This window comes from Periplaneta americana, chromosome 6, assembly GCF_040183065.1.
Source record: "Periplaneta americana isolate PAMFEO1 chromosome 6, P.americana_PAMFEO1_priV1, whole genome shotgun sequence".
In the NCBI taxonomy this organism is placed as follows: domain Eukaryota; kingdom Metazoa; phylum Arthropoda; class Insecta; order Blattodea; family Blattidae; genus Periplaneta; species Periplaneta americana.
In genome coordinates, this window is record NC_091122.1 from 116,355,642 (window position 1) to 116,381,496 (window position 25,855).

Genomic DNA, 25,855 nt, shown 5'->3' on the forward strand with positions numbered 1-25,855 from the left:
ATCAGCATTGTTGATGTGCCGGAATTTTGTCCTGCAGGAGTTCTTTTACATGCCAATAAATCTACTGACATAAGCCTGTCGTATTTAAGCCGCAACCTCAAGCGCTATACCAACTTCGCCAACCAGGCTGATTATATGAAAGAGAAGACAGAACACATCATTAGTCACCTGTTGAAAGTAATGCTTTGGGTCTCAAACGAAGATTCGATACATTACAGACCGTACTATGCCTTCTGATTGCAATGTTCGGATTCATTTCAGTTTTGTCCCGATATACATTCCCCTTGCAAAGAATAGTTATATTCCTTAATTTTGACTTGAAGAACTCAGACAAGCTGGGACTTGCAGCAACAAGAAACTTCCACATTACAACTGATGATGATGACATTACCGTTTGAAAGTGACATGTATTGCCTGCCATCATCTTTAAGGAATGACTCAAATGACAGAGCATTACAACATTCACAATCGTCAAGAATCATCCAAACACAAAAATCACACTATGACAAAATCACTATTATGTATCACAGCTATATTTCCGGAGCTGTCACGGCAAAATGCTGTCATACCCCACTTCTAGTTTCCTGTTCAACATAAATTCAGTTAGATACTCAAGCTTTAACACAGAAGCCATCAAATGTTTTTCGACTACTGTAATACTATTATTCAGTCCAACACTAGGATTTAGGGATACAGATTAGATATAAAATTGATATACTCTTAACTTTTGTTAATACGTATATTTTACAGACTTTCGGTTAATAAACATTTTTAAAATAATCTCTATAACGTAGATATGTTTGGTGTTTACAGGTACAGCTTATGTGTAGCATTCCAATCTGAGATATGGCAACACAAATCTTACTGTTCTGTCTTAATCTTAACACACATACATGACAATCTGAAACAATTACATTGTATTACATTGGACGAATTTAACTATTCATTGCCTGTGAATCGGTTGGTTATTAACTCCTGGCTTAACAGAGTTCTTCCATTAGCTGTGACCTCCATTGATGAAGTAGAGGAAATCTATAAGACATCATTTAGATTAAATTTGAGTGAGATGTATGCTTCTAAAACGTCATGGCGTGTTGACACTTAAAATCATTCGATCTTATATCAAATGAGTACTTCGAGTACCTTTCACAAAGGAAAACTTGCCAGTATATAACAGATTTCTCTCATTTTCTTTTAGTTTCACGGTTACAAATATCTAGAAATTTAATTTGCGTTCCCTCATATACCTTCTCAGTCTCCATACAAGACGCATTCTGAGTTTGTTTTACAATTTAAAAATGCCAGCGTTCAGTGTTATTTGTAGCAAACAAAATGACTGTGAAACTGATTCCTTTTGATTGCTTAGGATTTTCCTATTAGTCTCATTTCGACACTGCTCAAGTACTGGTACCAATATATGAATATATCGTCATGATTTGTTGGTTTTTAATACCTAGAACTTGACAAATATGACTGGCTCTTCTTGAGAGGTCTCGGATTAGCTGATGTTTAATGTATAAGTCTACACTTTTACATATTCAATGGCAGGTATCATTACATACATTGTAATATAAAAATTGTGGGTGGGCCAGTGAGATTCTGAATTGTCGGTACATGTATACAGTATTATTGTACTCTATTCTATCTGATGCTACAACAGTTGTTTTCATGGTGGCATCAGTTACTTTCTCTGAACAGTGTCTTTAGTTTACAAATGTCATTACATGAGGAGTTATTAATTACCATTATGTGGTCGTTGGTGCAGGCTGACATGAAACTTTGAATTGCTCAAGCCATTCCTGGACTAGTATTACATTCCTGAAGTGGAGGCACCTCTAAGATGAAATTCATTATTCCCGAAAATGGTGTGAGAGAGGCGAGAATGATCGTAAATCTGTGACAGTGGCGTCTCAGACTTAGTTCCATTACGAAAGAAGGCAAGCTAAGATTTGTATCATACTTTACTACAAGCATTAATTGCTCTCGGCCAGACTTGAGCTTGCTAATTCTACAAGAAAGGTAACCACTCAATCGCCGAGAACATTTCTGAAAAATAGGTCTTGATGTACCAAGTTTACTGAAATATAGATGCTATTCAGAGTTCTTCAGATAATGAAATGGCCATAATAAGAAAGAAGTGGAATGAATATGCCATGGGAAACTGAGGTTTTCAGCAGAAATTGCCTCACAGTCACATTGTCCACAACAAATCTGAAAGGATCAAACCTACAGCTGGGCCGAGTGGCTACTTAAGTACAATAAACTAGCCTCAAAACATAACTAGCTATTTTTACTGTATGTCACAATGCAATATCACGATATTTCTGCAAATCATCAGACTCGGACAAGGATGTTCGACTCTTATTGACGAACTTAGGCTGGCCATACACGCAAAAATCTGGCGACTGCAGAACATTATATAAGCGTCCCTTACAGTACAGACTGCCACCAGCGCTGTGGCAGTACCGCAGATTATTGAGCTCGTCCATGGAGCCCGCCCGCCGCAGCCTGGCATTGCATCTCAGCACTCTTCTGTCCAGGCTTTGTGTGAAGTCGCTCACTGGCACCAGCGCTGCAGGAGGCGAAGCATATGAGTTGAGTCTCCAGAGGTCACCCCCACTCAAATCTCCTAGAGACTGCGATCTGTTTAGTTTGAACCGTGGTGGCTCCATGTCTCCTAGCAAGCCAGCTGCAAGCATATCATTGAAGGTTGCAGCGTTGAATTCACTCACCATGCTGGGCATACTGAGCACCCGGAAGTGCTGGGTGCCTGGGTAATGACTAGTTAGACCCATATGCTGGTGGGAAACCGAAGGTGATCTGATCAAAGAAAGAATACATAAAATACATATATTAGCTATCCTTCCTTTACAGGCAGTAGTAGGTTAATAAGTTTATGGCTACAAAGCAGATTTGAGGATAGAAGTAAAGAATAAAGTACCTTGAATCTCACTGCTGTCAAGGAAAGTAAGCAGCAGCCTTCCTTTCCAACTTCCAGGAAAATAAATAGAAGAGCCAGATGTGTGCACAGGATTTGAAAATGACAGGAGTAGGATTTTCTGTTTTATTGTTCTTCACATATTTAAGCGAGGAGAGGAGTTGCTCAAGGATCGCCTTTATCGTCCATTCTCTTCAATTTTGCTATTGATTTCATTTTTAAGAAATTAAATTAACCTGAATATGTCTCTCAATTTGGTTACCAATTTACATCATACTGCCAGAGCTTAACAGCTCTTGGATTCGCTGACGATATTGCCCTTATATCAGATAATATTGAATCAGCTATGTTTCTAATTGACACTACTAATCAATACTTACATCGACTAGGTCTGAAACTTCATCATCATCATCATCATCATCATCATCATCTTCATCACGGCATAAGCCTTGTGGCTCGTTCCGTCTTCAAGAAAACTGATCCAACCATCTCATCCGTGGCCCGCCGACATTTCTTCTACCTACAGGTTTATACTTATTTATTATTTGTGGTATACGATCTTCATCCATTCTTTGTATATGATCTTGCCATCTTTGTCTATATTCAATGATTGTTTCATTTAAACTCTGAATTTCCAATTCTTTCCTAATCTCTTCATTCCTCTTTTCATCTATGAGTCTATAACCTGCCACCTGTCTCAAAAATTTCATCTCAGCAGCCTCTATTTTCTTCTGTTGTGAGACAGTCAAGACCCAACTTTCACACCCATAAAGCAAGGTTGGGATCGCCATTACTTTGTAAAGTTTTAACAGTGTTGCTCTATAACAATTTTTAAAAGCTCTTTTTATTGTACCACATAGTGTTTGGAATTTGTTTAATTTATTTTGGACATCTCTATTGCCGGTCTAAAAGTTAATGCTTCTAAATCCAAAGCCATTGTTATAGAAGAAGGAAATCTAAAAACATCCGACATTAAAACAATAAGTGGTTTGAATATAGTGTCAACAAATATCAATGACACCATTAATTATTTAGGGGTCACACATAAAGATGAAATCATTTTAGATGAGAAAGGCATTATGAATAAATTACAACTAGTATATCCAAACTCTCTACATTCAACACTTCTCAAACCCGATCAAAAGATAAATATAATAAACCAATATACGAGTATATGGCAAAGTCTGATTTACCTTCTACAATGTGCTCCATTTTCAAAGCTCAAACATAGTTTTTTGCTTGATGTTGATAAATTGATAAGAAGTGCTGTGAAGGAAATAATTGGATTGCCAATCGATAGCCCAGATAGTATGCTTTATAGTTCCAGAAAAGTTCGTAGTCTGGGCATTATGAAAGCTTCTTGGGAAGCATTCTTGCAACATATCAATGTATGCAACCTGTTAGATTAGTTCCGCGTCTTAGCATCGTGGTCTAAGGCATCCTGCCTAGAACTCGTGTTACGGAATACGCGCTGGTTCGAGTCCTTATGGGGAAGAAATTTTCTCATGAAATTTCGGCCAATGTATGGGACCAGTGCCTACTCAGCATCGTGATTCACTTGAGAAGCTATGATAGGTAGCGAAAATCCGGTTGCATATACCTGCTATAACAGCTGGGAGGATCATTATGCTAACCACATGGTACCTCCATTCTGGTTGGATGATCGTCCGGTATGTGGGCGTGAGGCCAGCAGTCGGCTGGTCTGTCTGGGCCCTTCATGGGCTGTAGCGCCAAGGATTTTTAACCTGTTAGATTCCATTGATGATCCTCTTCTTGTGACTACAAGACATTTCGCTCAAGAAATAAGAGCCAGTATACAACACCTTGGTTTTCCTTCTGAGGGACAGCCTAATGTGCGAAATCTACGGCAGAAACTACGAAATCAACAGTTTAAAGAATGGAAAAAACTTAACCACCGTGGTAAAGAAATTTCGCATTTTTCGGAATGGTCAAAATCAAATTCCTGGATTTCAACTAAGAAAGGCCTTTCCATCTCTCAATGGACTAACGCTATAAAAATGAATTGTAATCCCATCGCAGTATGTAGTGTCCCTGGTAGGAGCCAAGAATTCCGTTGCAGTCATTGCAACGAGTACAAAACCCTTCCTCATGATCTTGCGGAACAGTCAACATCACTGGGTTAGAAGCCGAATTGTTGAATGTCTCAAGAAGTCTGGAAAGTTCGACATTTATGAAGAACTACATTGTATTTCCTCGGGTTTAGGTTAGATTCTCGTTTGGTTGATTACCTGGTTGGGTTTTTACCGAGATTTTCCCCAATCGTAAGGCAAATGTCAGGTAATCTATGGCGAATTCTCGATCTCGCCTCATCTCGCCAAGAAATTGTGTAACCCTTGACTTGTTTCACATCTTAAAGCTTCAATGCTGATGCAAGATCTATGGAACACAATAATAAAAAAAAAGGTAGGTTTTTTTTATACCGAAAAAAGAAACATTAGCATTCTAATATTGTTAGCTCTATATCAGATTGAATAAACATAAATGAAAAGCTGCATTGCTTTATACAGGATATTTCAGAATAAATATGGAATTTTTTAAGGATGATAGATTTGGTCTACAAGATAATTTTAAGGATTGGAACATAGTGTTCTTGATGATTCATTTTGTTGTCGTCATGTCGTAGCCTGATAGTGTCGTGTAATGTGACTATAATGTAGTGATATGTGGTCCTAAGCACAACATGTCTAAGAAGAGGTGAAACACAACATGAAATGAGCAGGCAGCTGGTAAAATGTAGAGTACCGGTACCTACCACATCTTCGAAAGTGGCATATCATTGTAAACAAATGAAAGTAGACTTCAAAGTGTCCTAAAGGCTGCCTAACCTCCAGGCGGGCAGACTGCAATTTGGCACTGCATAGTGCCAAAATTATGTGTCGAGGACCTATGTTCCCTTACTTGAAATGACTGCCTAGACCCAACCAATCTGCTCTAAAAATGCTGTATTTATACCGAGTTGGAATATATCTAATGGACGAGAGGCTTCCAAGAAACTGGCTGTTGAAAGAAGAAGAAAACGAGGAAATGATGAAGTACTGGTAAGAGGAGATGGTTGCGGTGTCAGCGACAGAGCTAGTAGTAGTATAGGTGGCGGTGGCAACAACAGTGATTCATTTCTACACCAGACAATATTAAAGACTTATCTTCACTTTTATGGTAAGCGTTTTCTAGTAAGCTTACTCCTTTCTTACTTTAGCTTCAAGTGAAGATTTTGAGGAGTAATTACAATGCCATTAAATGATTTTGTTGCATATTTTAAACCAGGGATGTAAATACCTGGCACGTTTTGGTCCACTGGCAACTGTCACTATATTGCTAAGACTGGTATTCGAACCCACGAATGCAGCATTTGTATAACCTGCTGCTTGAACTATTCCGTTCTTAGAATGTCCATTGCCTGCAATGGATGTAGAACTGCTGCCATTTTCTGTGAGGATTGAAGCCTGTAACAGATGAATACAGAATATCAATATTTATTACAGAATTCTAGCTAGGAACAAAAATCTGTCACAAGCACTGATTTTAAAATGATAATATCCTCCTACAATTGACTGAAATGAAGTAAGAAACGTAAACAATAACACACTTTCATTGATACAAGTCTTTAAAGTAGCAATATGTCAAGTTAGGTACCGAAATTGAGATCAAGGAAATAATAGGTAGTGGTACTTTTCTTTCTTTCTCTCTCTTTTTTTTCTCAGTTATTTGAAATAACGACTATAATAAGTTATAATCGCTCTAAAAGTAACAACACGAAGTATGAAATTAAGGAATGAATATGGTGATACATACCATGTTTAAAGCTTGCAATCTCCTCAATACAATTTTTTCTTCTTTCCATGTTGAGTACAAAGATTGCACGCACAACAGGCCAGCAATCTGTGTGCAGAGACATAGAGAACTTATGGTCGATTTATTGCAATATAATGCAAATATAAAGAATGGTCCTATAACCTCAATGAAGTGGAGACTTGACCCACAGAGGAGAGGAAGTAAAGAAGATTTGAAATTGTCAATTTTTTCCAAAATATAACAATGTAAGATAGCCTTCTTCTGTAATGCTATACCTTCCTCAAGAAGACATTTAAAAAATCCTCTCTCAGACAATCAAGTAGCCTATCTGTATTGCACGTTTTATATGAATCCTATAGATTCAAAATCCCCTACATCCACTTTCACAAAGTAAAGGATTTTGACAGTAACTAGTGGCAAATAGAGGGAATTTTCAACCTAACAGTGTCTTTTAACAAACCTTTTGCTTTAAATTTAGTGACTTTTTTAATTAAAACTACATAAATCATTAGAATTAATTCTTAGCAAGCAATATATGGGCATAACTCAATTATGAACAAAATGGTCTTTAGGGGGTTTTGAATCTAGAGGATTCATATCTCACATTAATATGAAATACATGCACCTTAAAAGAAGTACATTCTGTGTGAACACTTTTTTGTTTAATAATATTAACAGTTAATGTATCTTTGATATTTTGGAACCGGGTATAAAAGTTAATTTTGGCGTAAAAGATTTATGACTTGAAAATTAAGGGGTTAATGGCAAAATTGCATATAAACATAGGTACTGGAAACGTACATTTTATTTTATTTACTTATTTTTTTTACAAGAACTCGTCCCTTATTCTTGCACAATGTGCACATCTGATCATACTGTATGTCTTAAGTAAGTAGATATAATCTTCATCTTACGATGTTTGGTGACGTATACACGTCGGTTGATGTGACATATTAATGAATTTAAATACTATTATAGTCACAATCATGCCTTCATTAAGTAGATATATTTTATGAAGCTGTTATAGTCTACATATGATGGAACATGTAAGAACATAAAAACTAACATTACATAAGAAAATATTAGGCATCATCTTTGATGGTTACTCTACTTGTCATTACATTCGAGGTTTGCAAGTTAAAACCCGGCCTTAATTTTTAACTGAAAGCAAAAGTGGGATATTACTGTTACGTAATAATAAAATTAATTGAATAATACGTTTCAGTTAAGGAAATGTGTAGAACAAGTAAAAGCTGTTAACTTTCAGAAGGGAAGTAAAAGTACCTAGTAGTCGCAGATTTACGACATGTAAAAAAATCCAGTCTCTGAATGAAAAGAATTGAAGCAAACTCTGGGAAGGTCACAGGTATTTTTTTTTGTGCACAGGCACTCAAGAAACTTCTGTAATACTGATCAACATTGGTTCTTGACCTGGGAGGTTTCTAATCTTGATGATATCGGTATATCTCACACTGAGACACACAGATTCATGTACATTATAAGCTACTAGTACCGGTATCTTTGACGTATTTGTCATATTTATTCACTGAATTATTTGGAATAATATTAAGATAATTAATTTAAACTTGATAAAAAATAACATATATTACTATATAGGAATATTTAACAACATGAAAATGCTAAAAAATAACAAACTATTTTTATACATATTAAAAATAACGGGATCAACACAATGAAAGGATGAATGACCATAGATTACAAATTTTTAACAAAATTGTTCTCCATTATAGATACAGTATAGTGAACGACAAGATAGTAGAAGACTAGCAAGGAGCTGTGTGGGACAGGACTAAACAATTCTAAATCCTCTTCTGTTGATGATCTGAAGAATTGGAAGGTCTTTCCACTCAGCATCAAAAGCTGGTCACCACAAAATATTTTTTCCATCACATTTTAATTAACTGTTTAACTCATACTTAGATATGCAATTTATTAAACCATTCGTAAAATTGATTACAGGGGCATGGCTACAAACTGGACCATTATAAACGATCATGCTTGCACTGCATAGGCATAACCGACACCAACTTGAACACAGCACTGTAATTCATACTAGCTTTGTTCACCAATCATTCCAGAAATCTTTACTATTCATAATACAAGTTTTTTTATGCTTTTCCCAGACATTTTTGGCACTTTTTCTTAATGGTAATGGGACTAGTACGTACATAAACATAGACATTTACATTTTCTTTGCTATTAACCTTTATTTTTATAGAATTTTAAGTTATAGAAACGGCGTCCAATTGTGGTCCAACTCGTAAACAATTGTGATAAAAAGTAAAGGTGTCCCCTTTACATGCCATGAAGGCACTTGGGGGGTATGGACGTAGAGCCCCATGCTTGTTTGACCACAGCACTAGAATGAAGTGGTGTGGTCGGCACCATGCTCTGACTGCCTTTTACCCTCGGGAAAGACCCGGTACTCAATTTTATAGGAGGCTGAGTGAACCTCGGGGCCATTCTGGAAGTTTGGCAACGAGAAAATCCCGTCACCACCCAGGATCGAACCCGACCTTCCAGTCCGTAGCCAACTGCTCTACATTAGCACATATATTATCAGTAAGAAAACTAAATTAAACAATATTTTCTAAAACAAAATTCGTTAGATTTAGGTATAACTTACATTGCAGACAAGTCGACATACCCAACAAATCAGTTCTGTCAGACCATTCAGGGACTTCACTTGCTGTAACAAGTAAGTAAAGATCATTTAGCCAACTGGAAAAAAGAAGGCATGTAAAATAACATAAAATCGTTAAAACTTACATATTTGGAACTAAATATTATTAGTAATTCATACATTCATCCAGAACAAGTACCAAGGCTATCCCAGTATGAATATTCATTACTAATTTGATGCTTATGCTCTAGCTTCGGACACTGACTTTCAGCAATGTTCTTGCAAATTGCACAAAAAGTGTGTCCATTATATTCATAGACGCATTTAGCTATGTTTTAATGATCACTTTTTGTAGTTTGTGTGTTAAAGAAGTTTTGTATTATTGCATAATGCTGTGGCGAATTATTGGAGATTAGTTTGGATAGTAGGCTATGTACTCGTTACAACTAACTTTTGACAAATTTCTATATTTGTAGTTCTACCTCCTGGAAAAAATACGTAGTAATAGAGGCAGAAAAATTAAAAGGATACAAAAGACTTAAAAGACCAAAAAAAAAAAACAAAAAAAAAATAAATAAATAAATAAAATAATGGCCTGTTAATTATACATTTTTGTAACATGGATTGCATGTCTGAACGGGTTAGCATTTGTGTAAAATGCAAAATAAGTGATTACGTCATTAAAATCGGGGCTCTTGTTATTAACACCTATACATTCTAAAGTGATAATTGAATATATGCACGTCGAAGTGTCACCAAGCACACAACATACGTTATGTCATCGAAAACTGTAGGTATGCTGATTCTACTAACTGCCATCACATATCGTTATAGCCTTATGAATATATCGTAAAAATCATGCGGGATACTGCAACAGAAATTTATATTGCTTACCCAGAAGTGGAATGTCATGAAAAGTACGAGGCCAGCCTCAGGAAATGTGAATGACCCAACCATGAAAAGCCATCCTAGGAGGTACAACGTTCGTTTCTGAAAACACAATTACAAGTGAGCAAAATAGAGTAATTTTATAATTTTGCTTTTAATATATAATACATGAGAAACTACTGTACAAATCTTTGGCTTGAATTTAAAAATAGAAGTACTGGTATCATATTCTGAATTTACTGTATGATACAAGACCTTAGGCAGGCAAAATTACCGCCCAACTGTTCCTCACACCCTCAAATTCTCTGCTTTGTAGACACATGTCTCCATTATGACTGTACAGATCTTTTATTTTAGCTCTGTCTCTGTGCAACGTCACAGTTTTTGGTGACAGGGAAGAGAGAGATAGCAAAAGTTGTAATGCTTGAAATTTAATGGTAAATGACTGGCAGAGAGATGAGCCGATAAAAGCAAAAGTGGAGTGAAAAATGGGAAATGAGGGTTAAAGTAAACATTCTGTAAAATACAGTGCAAAGTAGCAATTAATATTCAACTTATTTAAACTATTAGTAGTCAGTGGATAGCACGAAAGAAATATTAATTTCTACTTTGCGCGGTATTTTACAGAATTTTTACTTTAAACCTCATAACCAAATTTTGACTTACACCACTTCTGCTCTGAACGGCTCATATAATGAAACATCTCTAAATGTCTCTACAGAACATCTCATGAGATGACAAAGAATTCTTTTCGCTTTATTATGCTTTCCGGCTCTAAAAGCCTTACAGCTTATGTTTAAATGAACAGTAATTCTGAGAATAAAACCCAAAGAGAGACTAAAGAAGAATTCTTAGAGAAAAAAAAAGAATAAGTTTTCATAGAACCGCAATGTTCAAAGGGTGTGAAGAAGAGGCCACCATTTTAGTTGATTTAAATTTATATTTTAGTGACAACCAAGACTCTCCTGAATTAACTTATCCTATTCTGATAATTTAAAGAATTCTATTTCCATGGTGGGAAACACTGTAACCTCAATGATAGAAGACAATGGAAAACAGCAGCTGAATTTTGACGTGACACAGCATATCCATCTAGACCAAATAAAAGACAAAATAAATTGTTCATATAATAAGAAGGTGTTACAGTAGTACAATCAATATTTGTACATGATTTTAAATTATCGCAATTTTAAGACCTTTGCTATGTAAGATATTTAGAAGAAGGTTTGGAATTTAATAGGCTAATGTTTGTCTTATTTTAGGGTACAAAATAAATGTTGTGACAGGATTAAAAATAAATAGGTATAGAATAACCCTTGCAGTACTTCATTATAATTATTTCCTTAGAGTCCATGTTGTGTCACTTACAGGTACCCATTTTGAACATTTATGCGAAGGGACTGATATAAATTACAATATTATTCTTCGGATAAAATTTTGTCATTCCATGACATCATTCTCGATTAAAATGAATATGGTACTGAATATAGCAAATACTTCCAGTATTCCGAGAAAAAGCATTTTTTTTATAGATGCACTAGAAATGTGTATTTCTGGAATAATATCGAATATTTGTTTATTATAATGCTAAAATAAAAACTGTACAATTTGTAATAGATACTCACAACTGTTAACCCATGAAGCAACAGAGCTGAGAGAATGAACACGAAAAAATAGCCCGCGCACAGGACATAGGCTGGTGCTGGCAGTGTTACTGTAACAAAAAAATCTGCAATTAATCTTATTGATGCATTTTGTGTGTAACAGTACGAGTAAGAGTGTGTATGTCTCAGTTTATTGTAAGCCGATAGAGTGATAAATCGAGAGCTCAGGTTTCCGATGTAATGATTTTATGTTTTTCGATTCTGTGCACACGCATGGCACTGGCGATTGCCTGCAACTATGGCAGGAGGTTGAGCTGGTAGCTTTCACTCTATAAAGCGCAGGTCTGCATGTTGGATCAGTAATAATCTTTATCTTCTTTTGACAGCATGAAACGACGGGAACCAATGTAAAGTAACAGGTATTCTCAGTCACTCTGAGAGCTAGTAATTTTGGCAACAGCAAATTTTGGCTTAATCATTTTGATCGACTTATCAAAATTTAGAACCAGTAATTTTACGATATCTGCCATGGTAGCTTACATTTAGTTATGATATAACTGCACATCAGAAACCATAATATTTACCAAATATGAATACCGGTAATTCTAATTTATATCCTTATGAACTTATTGGTGTTAGTAATAATATATACTGTATATATATATATATATATATATATATATATATATATATATAGTTGTTGTTGTTAAGTCAACTGTCCGAAGACAGGTCTGAACCTCACAAGTGATACCAACAAGACATCCACTTATGAGGCAACTAGGCCAGGAGATAATGTGGTATAAGGTGGCCATTTGTTTTCCCCCTCCATTGCATACATCCCTGACTATCTACATATTACATTAATCAGACTTCAGATGTATACAAACAGTTGTTCTTCCTCTGACACATGAGATGTATCAGAGATGTGTGTGTGTGTGTGTGTGTGTCTATATATATTATGAAGGGATAATAAAAAGGGATCTTATTATTTAACCATTGTTAAATCTGAATGTAAATTATATTATTGAATTAATTTTGATGTTGGTTTGTTATTGTTGTTAAATGTTTTCTCCATTTATTTTATTTTTAGTTTATTGCTGACCCAACCTGGTGAAATTACAATATTACCTTGTCCGTTTTGTAAAATAATCCATGACATGTTTCACGTGAGCAGGTCAAAGGTTTGAAAACAATGACCAATATGATTTCTTAGTGACCCCTTATTTATTCACCGTTACATTTATTTAATAGCATACGTTTATAATAAATAGTCAATCATAAATACATTTATTATGACACAATGAGTTTTAACATTTAATTAAATAACACAAATAAAATAATTTAATAAAAATATTTTCGTTTCTTGTTAGTAAAATAACATACTGTATACAAAAATAGAGTCTTAATTTCTTCCCTGAAGGAGTAAAAACTCGTGCTCAGAGAGTTATCTAAACACATACTTAACACAAACAAAGATAATTATTTGACACAAAGTGGGTCAAGGAAAAAAAAATTATAGGAATAAATTACCTAACTTTAAAAATACAATTTCAATTTTAACAATTTAACTCATACAAATACATAAGCCTACACATATTAAATCAATATATACCGGTATTCTTTAAAAATTAAATTCCTAATGCTATTTTTGAAATTTCTGATACTAAAATTTTCCAAATTTGGGTATTTTCAATTATTTTGTATGTATATATAATTTTATTAATAAAAAAAAAAAATATATATATATATATATATATATATATATATATATATATATATATATATATATATATACAAAATCATATGCGAAATTTAGAATAGTTTGTTACCGATATAATGCATAGTTGTTAATTAAGAACAGACGTTGATTAGTGTAAACTTCATTCATAGTGTCATTTTAAACCGATGACTTTGGTGATCATAACAGTAACAGTTAAGAAATCTAAGAATGTAGCATATGATTTGAATAAGAGAAGTTTACACTTAAAACAGAGATATTCAACTTGGGTACAAGCAGACATCTTCACATCTCGGGAGGTACTGTACCGTAATTATTATACAGTATACTCTATGATATTACATGATAAACACTGAATAATCTGGGTCAGATTTAGAGTTAATCACATGCGATTGCGAACACCAGTCTATCTGTCTCTCTCTCTCACCTTTATGAAATTCTTATCTCTCTCTCTTTCCTTTATGGAATTCTTATCTGGGTGATTAATTTCGTTTTATTCCACATACGGCATTTGAACGTGACTGAACATTATTAAGTGAGATTAACTTTTCCTCTGATGTCGTTTTTACCTCTCTTGATCATGCCATGAACCAACTTGAAAATACTGACACAATAAACAAACAGATGCACGTCATCATACTACTGTATCTTGTACTGATAAGCAGTAGTTTGTATTTGTTATTTAATAGTTTGATTCTCCTTTTGTACGCTTCGACCATGTTTTTATCTCAGTACTTTATTTGACAGGAGGCTGAGTGGGCCCCGAGGCCATTCTAAAAGTCTGACAAGCGAGAAGAATCCTACCACCACTCAGAATTAAATCCAGAAACTTAAGAGTCCGTAGCCAGTTTCTCTGTCAACTCAGCTAGCAGTTAGATTTTTTCCTGTTACCAACCTACATTCAGTGGCGACTAGTGATATTTTTTGTATAATAATAATAATAATAATAATAATAATAATAATAATAATAATAATAATAATAATAGAACACGCAAAATCAATACAATAGGCCTATGTTAGTCTTTGACTCACCATTCTAGAACTGGCAATTTATTTGTAGTGAAGTTCAATACTCTTTCCCTTTGTAGTTGAGAAGATGGCTCGTAAGCCACTGTACTTCCCAATATTTATCAATACTCCGTCGTACATTTGCGCAATTAATTTCTTCTAAATGATCAAATACAACTTCAGATATTCTTTCGGTTGTCCTATCATCTGAAAGTCCTGTTAATTCTTGTATTTATTATAGCTCATTTTATTTATTTTTATGTCATTTTGTTTTTTATTCATTTCATTTTTTATATTATGTCATTTTAAATTATTTATTATTTCGTTTATTCTATCCTTTTAAAATGACCAATGAACTGCATTTAAGAAGGCTATAAGGATACTTGAAAATTCTTATTGTAGTCTCTGACAGGATCTCCATCATCCAGAAAGAAGGGTCGTACTATTAGGATACGCGGTCATATCCTCAAACGCAGTTGAACTCAAGCCGTACCCCGCCCTCTGCACGGTCACTGTCCGCTAACTTCAATACTAGAAAAAACCGTTTGCTATAAGATATTTGGATGGTTCCTGGGAAATTATTTCTGAGCTGTGCAGTGGCGACAGAAAGTGGAAGCTTAAAGGAAATTATTATTATATCGAGGCGTATTGAAAATCAAAATCTGTAATTAAAATGTTTTCTATCCTCAGAGGCACGAAATTAAACTGTAGGATCATATCCTTCATGGAGGAATCGCCACTGCCTATATTTCTCCAGTTTAATAATGTTGATAGTGAGGAGACTTTTCTGCAATTTCACATGTATTTACTGATAGCCGAAAGTACATTTTTCCAGAAAATACTGAAACCTTAATATTATGTACGTACATATTTGCAAGGCATTCGGAAATAATGAAACGCGTTATCTTAATTAAAGAGAATAGCTGATCATAACATGTCCTATAGTATTTACATACCAACTCATGTGTCCTAGTGATTTAAATTTAAATTTGTAAATTTTTTATTAATTTATTTCAACACGCTTTATCAACTGCGACGGTTATTTAGCATCTGAGTGCCAACAAAATGAGTCCAAGATCAAGCGCTGAAAGTTACTCAGCATTTACTCTTGATGGCTTGAAGGAAAAACCCGGAAAAAAACCTCAACCACGTAACTTGTCCCAACCAGGATTTGAATCTGGACCCGCTCGTTTCACAGTCAAACGTGCTAACCGTTACTCCACAGCGGTGGTCAATTTGTAGAATTAAACAACCTACATTTCACTTCACGCAATGTTGACCACTTCCAACAATTTATTTATATCATCGATATAGATGTTAATTTCGTCACAAAACTGGGCCTCTATGCATGATAGTTTTCCACGTACATGAATATTTAATAAACTGTGTATCGCAAAAGTCACTTGCCAAATGGAATGAATTACTCTATTTGAAAATGACCTCTACCAATAGCTTTCATTTATATTTATGTTTTGTGATTTTACCATTAAATAGGTCGTGGTAAATAACAATGTCATAGTTAGTTTGTGTTTTGTTTCGCTGACTGTTAGTTCTTGAAAGCTGAATGAGAGATTATTATTATTTTGAGTTGTAATTAAAAATGATTGAGAGTTAAAGAAGAAATAATGTTCATTTCTGGACAGCGAGTGGAGTTAGTACTGCTGTGGGAATAATCACAGAACAAGAAAAATAGCAGACGAGCTTCATAGTCGTCATTCAGACATTCCAAAACCATCGGATCACAAGCAGTTTATTATATAAATTTAAAGAAAGTTTAGTGTGTTCGACTTCAAACAAAGTGGTCGTCCTAAATCGGCTACCAACAAACATTAAATGGATGTGACTGCAATTATGTCAGCCAGTCCTAAAAAGGTCAGTGCGCTACATGGCTCGAGAGAGCGATAGGTCTATTAGTAAAGTGTCTGTTCGCAGAATATTGAAATGGGCATGATTCCATCCCTATAAATTGTAGCATGTAGATACACACAATGCAAGAATATGATCCACTGAAGAGACGAGCATAAATAAAGGACGTAAACGTGCGAATTCGAAATGAGGTAGTAGAGCAAGTGGACAGCTTCAAATACTTGGGATGTATGAGTACTACAGTAAGCAGTAACATGAGCTGCTGTCAGGAAGTCACAAAGAGGATAGCAATCGCAAAGGAAGCTTTTATTAGAAAAAGGAGCATCTTGTGTGGACTCTGGAAAAATAACTAAGGAAGAGACTAATGAAGTTCTTTGTATGGGAGTGTGGCATTATATGGGGCAGAAACATGGACAATACGACGAAGTGAAGAGAAGCGACTGCAAGCATATGAAATGTGGATATGGAGAAGAATGGAGCACGTGAAATGGACAGACAGAAAAAGAAAGAATGGGTGAAGAAAGAATGATCCTGAAGTTGATCAGGAGGAGAAAAAGGAATTGGCTGGGTCACTGGCTGAGAAGAAATTTTCTACTGAAGTATGCACTGGAAGGAATGGTGAACGGGAGAAGAGTTCGGGCCAGAAAGAAATGTCAAATGATAGACGATATTAAAATATATGGTTCATATATGCGGAGACAAAGGGAAAGACAGAAGAAAGTCCTGCCCTTGGGCAGAAAACTGTGAATGGATGAATGTACGGTATTCTGTGCTATAGAAACAGCGCGTGACTATTTTGCATTTGTCATTTCTACCTACTGCTCACCTGTACATGCATTAAATATTACAATGGAAAACCATAAATGTTCGGTATTACACAAATGAGCACGAGAAACGGTCCAAAATTGTACCATCACTTGCAAACTCAATCTCACAGCTACAAGAGCAAATCACAGTAATTATTGTCTTCTACCAAGGTTCTTTGTCTGCTAACATGGAGGAAAGTAGTAGTTAGTGTTCTATTAGTGTTAGTGTTGGTATTAGGCTGACAGAAGAACACGGACATAAGAGATGGAGGTTCTGTAAACAGTCAAGGGACTTGATTATAAAGTGCACAGCTGTACCAAGGGAGAGAAAGGCCTTTGTGCGATGTTGCACAGTTCAGGAACGCACAGCTCAGACATGCGGTGACTTAACTGCGATCACAATTTAATGTCTCAAAGACTATTTCCATTCTAATTTTAATTTTCCATACGTGGCCATTGGAATTTGCTCGTGGCGACAAGTGTAACATTACAAGATGGCAGGAGTAGCCACACAGTTTCTGACAGTCGAATCGGGCTTTTCATGATACAAGAAATATGAGAAAAGCTAGAACTTTTTAAATTACAATGGGCCTCTTGTTTTACGACCACCTGGGAAAAAGCACAGTCCGAGTAAAGAAATCACAGACTTGTATGACTTTGTTTGTTGTGAACTATGGCGAGATTACAATGCCAATGTATCACTCTTTTATCAGTAGTCTATTCCTATGTGAACGATCTCTGGTTACTTGCAAAGATACACCACCCTGACGCTAATAATGTTTGTATTGCAGCAATCCATTAGCTTTTTGGTGTTACACAAACAAATAACTAGAAGACGCATTTGTTGCTTTCATTAGACCACTCTCGTTTGTGTTTAAATGGAACAATTTAGACATTTCAAAATATTCCTGTGCCATTGTCATTATAATTTAAAAAAAAAAGATGAACATACCTTTGTTATTCATTACCTAATTTAGAAAAAGAAAGTATTTTTCTAAAAGTGTAAAAACACAAAAGTACCGCTACCTATTATAAAAAGGTATGAAATAATCCCATCCAATCAAATTTTATAATTGATACAAGACTATTCAGACAACACATACAGCAGACCTACTAATACGTACTGATATTAAGAGTATAAAACACCAGCAATTTAAATAAGAAATGGAACAAATCAATCACGAAAACAGCATTTCTGAGCATTCAAGAAAAGATACGACAGCAACAATTCACATACTGACTGGTTACGACTTTCTTGTTGTACATCTAAACGATCTTTCCACTTTTCTGTCTTCAATGCATTGTTTGCGTGAAGAAGCTGACAGTATCATGTACGTACTTAGACCACATGCAAATGTAAAGTGCTCATAGAAACTTTGTGTTTAAGAGAGAAAGTGAACTTTTATTGAAAATAAAGTAATAAAAATCCAAGTTTTGTTGATTGAACAATCTTCACAATTTGAGACAAAATCACTTGTTTCCAGAGTCTGCCATTTTTTCGAGCAGGACATTGTCTTTACATTCACAATAATTAATCAATATTATCATATGCATAAGAGAGCAATCAGAGGTTAATAAGAGATTAATAAATAATGACGTTTACTGTAAAACAAGAACAAACCTTCAGCCTCCAATATCCACCACAGCTCAATTGTGAATGCCACGACATACGCAATCTGCAACAGAATATGTAAGTTTTAAATGTGCACAAAAGTACTGCATTCCACATCGAAAAACACGGATGAGAATTAAAATGTGCTAATATTAAAACAGGAATAGATAAAGTTGACCTGAGTGCAAGTGCAGAATATTATTATTGGCCAAAATCGAAATCAGTAGAAAAACTTACAAAAATTGGTGTGTGTGTGTGTGTGTGCGCGCGCGCGCGCGTGTGTGTGTGTGTGTGTGGCCAATATGGCCAGAGCTCGAGGTACACTCCCGAATGCTGTCGGGAAAGCCCGACTTTTGGGGCTAGAGAGTGTTATGTATTCTTTGCTTGTAACCATATTGAAAAACCCCTAAATTGTCCCTTAATAAAATTTAAGCATGAGTTTCTGTAGTCCAGTCGCTAAACGGCTAAACTGTGCTCTTGTACAAATGTGCGTCTGTTTGTGAAGTCTGCATCTATAACACATATCTAGAGGCCATTAAACTGTATTATACTTATTAATTAATTCGTTTATTTATTTTGTAGTAATATACATTGTAAGTACACTCTAAAGCAATAAAATGGTCTTTGGAGATTTATATATGTCGGAAAACGTATGTGTGTCTAATGCCTACCCACTTCACTTGCGTGATTCCGGTTCCGCATACTGAAGATAGATGGCAGGACTGTGACCGATTTTCAAGTTGCACCCCACTTTGGCGGCCACGTTATGTATGATGTGTATCTGTGAAGAGTTATGTTGTGTACTAGGATGAGATATCGGAAAACGCAAAAGACTGTAAACAAAAGCAATCTCCACACTCTGAAGGAATTAGAAGTCCGTATTTAGAGAAAGATAGGTTCTATCTATTTTCAACGTTCAACTTCATCGTTTAAACTATAACGTTTTACGAGATGTCGAGTGTGAAGAATGTGTACAATATAGAATTGGTAAATATCGCTATTGTAAAGTATACAATATTTTCTCTGTTAGCTGGGATTATGCCTATACAGTCAGCGTTCTAGGAAATGTCAAGATCTCCACCAACTTTTTGTGAGTCCGAAAATCGTTTAGCGTTGGAAGGAATCAAATTCATGTAGTTAAGTCGTCTGTGTCAGAGATCATGCTTTTGGAGAAATGCTAATATCTTCTTTCGAGCTCTGAAAACATTGATAGTGTATAAATAAGATTCAAATTTAACATATTCAAGACGATATCACTGACACGTCACTTAAGTAAAGCAGTTGAATTCATGAAGGATTTTACAACTTATTCACTGCATGAAAAATATGTTTATTTAATCTTAGCTCAAAAACTCTTTTGAGCAGCTTTCCTCTCGATAACAACTGGAATTATCTACAGAATAGCAGGATTATACAGGGTGTTTCCGGGCTGGTGTTACAAACTTTCAGGGATGATGGGGAAGGGTACATGTATCAATTTGAGATAAGGAACCCTGGTCCGGAAATAAGCGAAAATAGTTGTGTGGAAATGAAATTGTAATTGGCACCACGTGCCCTCCTTTCCTTAACCTTTGGAACAGTCGTAGAAAGATGGTATGGGCCGGATGTCTCCTACGTGAGTAGGCCTACTTGGCCTGATACAATCGGTGAGCTTGTCTACTGTTTCCATTGGCCCATACGTATTCGAAAATCAGGTCTGCATATTCCGCTCTCGTGTACTCCTCCATTTCACAAGGACTGATCGACTAGACACTGCAACTTGTATACATACACTGCTGTCTACAGACGTGCATATCAGGACTGACCATTTCCGTTACATATTACGCTATCTGCATTGCTTTAGTGTAGTTTTCTGTCCCCGCCCCTCAGACAGCGCACTGAACGGAATACTGTAGGTAGACAACATAAACAATGTCAGATGAATATAGTATGTGTAAGATGTACCGATAAATACACATAAATAAGATGTACAGAGGAATAAAATTATTTCATTTCCACACAACTATTTTTGCCTGTAACTTTCAACTCAGTCATTTGCGGACCAGGGTTCCTTATCTCAAATTGATACATGTGCCCTTCCCCATCATCCCTGAAAGTTTGTAACACTAGCCCGGAAACACTCTGTATAGTCACCTTTCCTACTTGCATATCTTAAAAAGTTAACGATTAAGTAGTAAATCTTAGTGATTTTATGACACGCACAGTTTCCACATGTTTCAACACTAGTTCTAGTTTGGCAGGCATTTTTTCACATCCAAATGCTTCCTACGAATAGTGCACTGTCTGTAACTATGATTAAGTGTAACATTCGAGATTTTGACGAATAATAGGCCTATACGAAACTTATACATATATACTATGAATAATACTAATTCAAAAACGCAGATTTGCAAAGATCTTTCTTTGTTAATGAAAACAATGTTAATTTTACTTACTGCCACCCTTGTTATTGCAGAGCACCCTTCAATTATTCTGATAACTGTTTTTTTTCTTTTCCTTTTTTACTTTTTATTCCGCTGATTAACAAAATATGTAAGTTAAAATTTTGTGAAATGCCCCCAAAGTACGAGTATGTAGGCTCCTTTCTGGGGGTGCTAGAGGAGCTTTTTTAATATGAAAAATATGTATTTTTGTTCTAAAAATAAATATATTATTATTATTATTATTATTATTATTATTATTATTGTTATTATTATTAGGCTATCTGTTTGCCCGAGTCTCCTACTTCATGCATGCCTATGAGGCCGCAATCATTTTCAAGTTCCGGAGAATAACACAAAGTCTTTAGAACTTGTGAAAGGCACCAAACTGAGGGATGCTTACAGAACTACAGAGGACACTGACGCAAAACTAAGCTATATATGAATGCATATCAAATATATGGTTGGGCCTACGTATGTACAAGAAGGACTCTCCGTGTCCATTTTTGTTGTTAGACGTGAAAATTCCGTGATCGATCAAGCAAGAAATTTATCACATCACTAACTGCAATGCATTATAATTCAGATAGTTTCAAATATTCGCATACTTTAGCGCATTCCTTAGCATTTGGAATTGGGTCAAAATCAGTTGTCCAAGCAGCAGATATCAAAGCAAAAGTCTCTATTAAGCCCACCCGGAAGTAGGGCACCACGATAGTAACAAATTCTTCAGAAGCGGGACAACACGCCCGCTTCATTGTAATGCATGGAATATCGTGTAGGCGACGTTTCCATAGAGATCGAGATGAGTGGGTTGGCATTCCTTCACGCTGCCACCTGGTTGCACTCGCCCAAGGTTGGCAGAATGACTTCATTGTGAATAGTTTTGGCTGATCCACAGATAACTACGAGTAGGCCTAGGCCTATATATATGATCTAGGGCAAGTCATGATTTGGAATATTCTCTGGTAGGCGAGGAAAGAATCTACATAAAATAAATTTCACGAATTGCCAGAAGCTTGTACATGCAGGCAGATTTTGTCTCAAATGTTTCAAATTTAATCCGTCGTTTCGTTTGAAAACAATAGTTAATGTTACGAATACGCCACTACATGTCAGCCGTTAGTCCTAGACTATCCTAGAGAATATTAATTTATATGAAAGAAATTATAGCCTAGCATCCAGTCAAACACAAAGTTTTAAAATATAACCTTACATATTTCCTGCAAGGTGCCATGGTTTCATTCTTTTTAAAGTTTCTTTTGTTTTAATGGAAATTACACTTCATCTTCTTTTAGGGTTTTCATATCCCTAGCGAGGTTTACTCTTAACCCATATTTGAATTGTTTTCGACGTGGCAGAAGAACTTTATAAACATTCATACATTAGTTCATAGTTTTCTGCCCAAAGGAAGGTCTTTCACTGCAAACCCAGCATTATCCAATCTTTCCTATTTTCCACCTTCCTCATAGTCTCCGCATATGATCCATATATCTTAATGTCGTCTACCGTCTGAGATCTTCTTCTGCCACGAACTTTTCTCCGTTCACCATTCCTTTCAGTATGCAATTTCTTCTCAGCCAGTGACCCAGTCAATTCCTTTTTCTCTTCCTGATCAGTTTCAGCATTATTCTTTCTTCATCAATTCTTTCCAGCACAGCTTCATTTCATTTTCTGTCTATTTCACACGCTCCATTCTTCCACATATCCACATTTCAAATGCTTCTAATCGCCTCTCTTCACTTCGTTCTTTATGTCCATATTTCTGTTCCATACAATGACACACTACACACAAAACACTTAACTAGTCTCTTCCTTAGTTCTTTTTCCAGAGGTCCGCAGAAGATGCTCCTTTTTCTAATAAAAGCTTCCTTTGCCATTGCTATCCTCCTTTTGACTTCCTGGTAGCAGTTCATGTTACTGCTTATAGTACACCCCAAATATTTGAAGCTATCCACTTGCTCTACTACCTCATTTAGAATTCGCACGTTTACCTCTTTTTAGTTTTCTTCCGATAACCGTGGTCTTTGTCTTGTTTGCATTTATCTTCATCCCATACTGCTCACAGGTGTGATTTAGCTCCAGTAGCATATTCCTTAGTATCGTCTGCTAACAACGCCATATCTTAGCAAATATTATGTATTTATTCTTCTTTCTCCTACTATTACCACTCCCGTGTTCTGAAAACATTTCTTCAATAAATCCTCAAAGTAGATTTTGAACAGGGTAGGTGATATAGGGCATCTCTAAAAGACCAAAATGAGTTCTAAACATGCATGGAATAACATGCCGCCCGACGTAGCCAATATGACGAACTCCCGTCCGTGTATCAGTGATGCGATACCTTTTTACATTTGGAGACCTCCCCGGAATAAGGATGTAACCAACAAATATACGAGTATTATCAAGAGCAAGGAAATTAATTTCAGGGGCATATTTTTTCAGGCCTATGCTTACTAGCATACTCATTTGATTAATCAAGGATACAAGTTTATTTAGCTATTGGATGCAATCTTTTATTGTTATAACAAATGCTTCAAAATTACTTTTTCCACCTAACTCACATAATTTCAGTGCTGTACTTTAGTTAAATTTTACAGTCATCCATGAAATGCGGCCTATTCTGTCCACGCAGCTTTCAATTTAAGTCATTTTAAAAATTGTTAACGTATGTCTGCTTACCTTGAAATTTACTAAGCATAGGGAAATCTTATTAAACTGTTGTTAATCAGAGGAAACGGCTTCAAAGCTGGGCACGTGACAATGAATGCACCAGTGTTAAAAACTAACATGGGGGTATAGGTAAATAACCCTGCCTGCTATTAAAACTCACTCTTTATAGGCCTAGCTCAGGGATGTCAAGGTCAGAGCGCGTGAAAGACTCTACGTGCTACCAAGCGCTCAAGGGTTCCAATGAAGGGATGGGCAAAATGAACCCTGTTGGCCTACCACTGCAAGATGAATTAAACTGCTCTTCAGTAATAGATGTGTTACGCTCATACAAGAAAAAAAGAAATAAAAGCATGTTTTGCAGCATGTACCTCTCTAATAAATGCAATTGATTATAAAATAATAGGATATAACAAATAATAAACATAGCTTCTCTTTACCTTAAGCAGTTTTACATAATAAGGACTATAATTAGCCTAATTATTATTAACTGTTACATAACCATGTACTTCTTATATGAGCAGCATCACGCTTCTAGAAACAAATTTAAATTCCTGACTTCTCACGTAATTCAGAAGTGCTTTTTCTGCCTTTTGCCGACACCAGCCTTCTTATGTCCCTTGAAATGTTGTTTCCTACAGCAAAATAACTTCTAATGGAAGACCAGAATTGGCTAACATTCCAAGTCCATTGAGGTAAATTTTTCAGGACCGCAAAGGAATTACATAGGCTTGCATTATGAGTATTGAAATAAATATTTGTATGATCCAAAAACACAGGTTTAGAGTCGGACTTAGTATATTGTTTTTTACAGAACGATAGCCTATGTAAAACACAACTTGTTAGGTAAAAAGTCGAATTCGGGAAATTTTGGACTTGGGATGTTTGTCAATTCAGGTATTCAATTGTAACTGTGTTAGTAGACTATATTTTCTGGGTTTGATGAGTAAGGATCACAAAACAAATCCAACTTGGGCTGGAGTAGGTCAATACAGTATCTTTAAATCGTCTATGGAACTCTTCCCAGAGATTTTTTACAACATTGCAGTAGCCTAATTTACACTGTTGAGTAGAAGTTCAATGACTGAAGGCATTGAAATTATAAAAATTGTGCTGTGAGATCTGTGACATCCACAATGAAATCTTCATCTGAAAGCTTTTAACAATATCTGTCGACATAAATTAATTGATTGTTTCCTTGCGATCTCAAATTCAAAACGTTCAGATGCTCTAATATATCCTTGAAAAAATTAAGTTCCTGGATACATGTAGAGTCAACTAGTTCTGGACTGTCTCTATTTTTCTATTATGAATTCTGATAAATATTCACGCAATTCAAAATACCTGGATAGAACTTTTTCTTGTCTTAACCAAAGGATATCGTAATGGTAAGAAACATCGTCAAACTGAGAATTTATGTACGAAAATCTGGATAATTTATAGACACAACTCGTAACTGACATGTAACGAGTCTACGCCATTAGCAGCACACACTTTTGTTTGTACATTATCTTGTAAACATAAATACAATGCTGTGAGAAGAAGCTCTGCAATACATCTTCACATACATTTAATACTATTTAATGTCAATAAAAACAAACTAATTGGAATATTATATCATTCTGTAGATGAACTAATAATTTCAGGCGTTCGACACTGTCTTTGTAACTAAATAATTTCCACAAACCAACAAAGAGCATCACCTCATCTTACACTTACATAAGTCAAGAGTCTAGTCGGCCTGAAACTTACTGAACGACTTCATCATCAATGTGTAATGTACAACCCTTGTGTTCACCAGTGACTTGTACCTGCGTGCCTTCCGTGCTCTGATCAGCGCATACGGCC

The 25,855-nt window shown here is 35.6% G+C and overlaps 1 protein-coding gene across 1 annotated transcript in view; it reads right to left on the reverse strand.

Annotated features, from left to right (window-relative positions):
* Positions 1-720: 720 nt before the first annotated feature.
* The window catches only part of Rcd6 (Reduction in Cnn dots 6), a 51,888-nt gene continuing 26,753 nt past the window's right edge, over positions 721-25,855 (reverse strand). The window contains exons 2-8 of the mRNA XM_069828795.1: positions 18,927-18,981; positions 11,909-11,997; positions 10,290-10,385; positions 9,399-9,461; positions 6,752-6,838; positions 6,236-6,402; positions 721-2,820 (exon numbers count right to left, since the gene is read on the reverse strand). Coding sequence (XP_069684896.1) covers positions 2,301-2,820; positions 6,236-6,402; positions 6,752-6,838; positions 9,399-9,461; positions 10,290-10,385; positions 11,909-11,997; positions 18,927-18,981 — 1,077 coding nt within the window. The 3' untranslated portion in view covers positions 721-2,300. The remainder of the gene's footprint in view (positions 2,821-6,235; positions 6,403-6,751; positions 6,839-9,398; positions 9,462-10,289; positions 10,386-11,908; positions 11,998-18,926; positions 18,982-25,855) is intronic.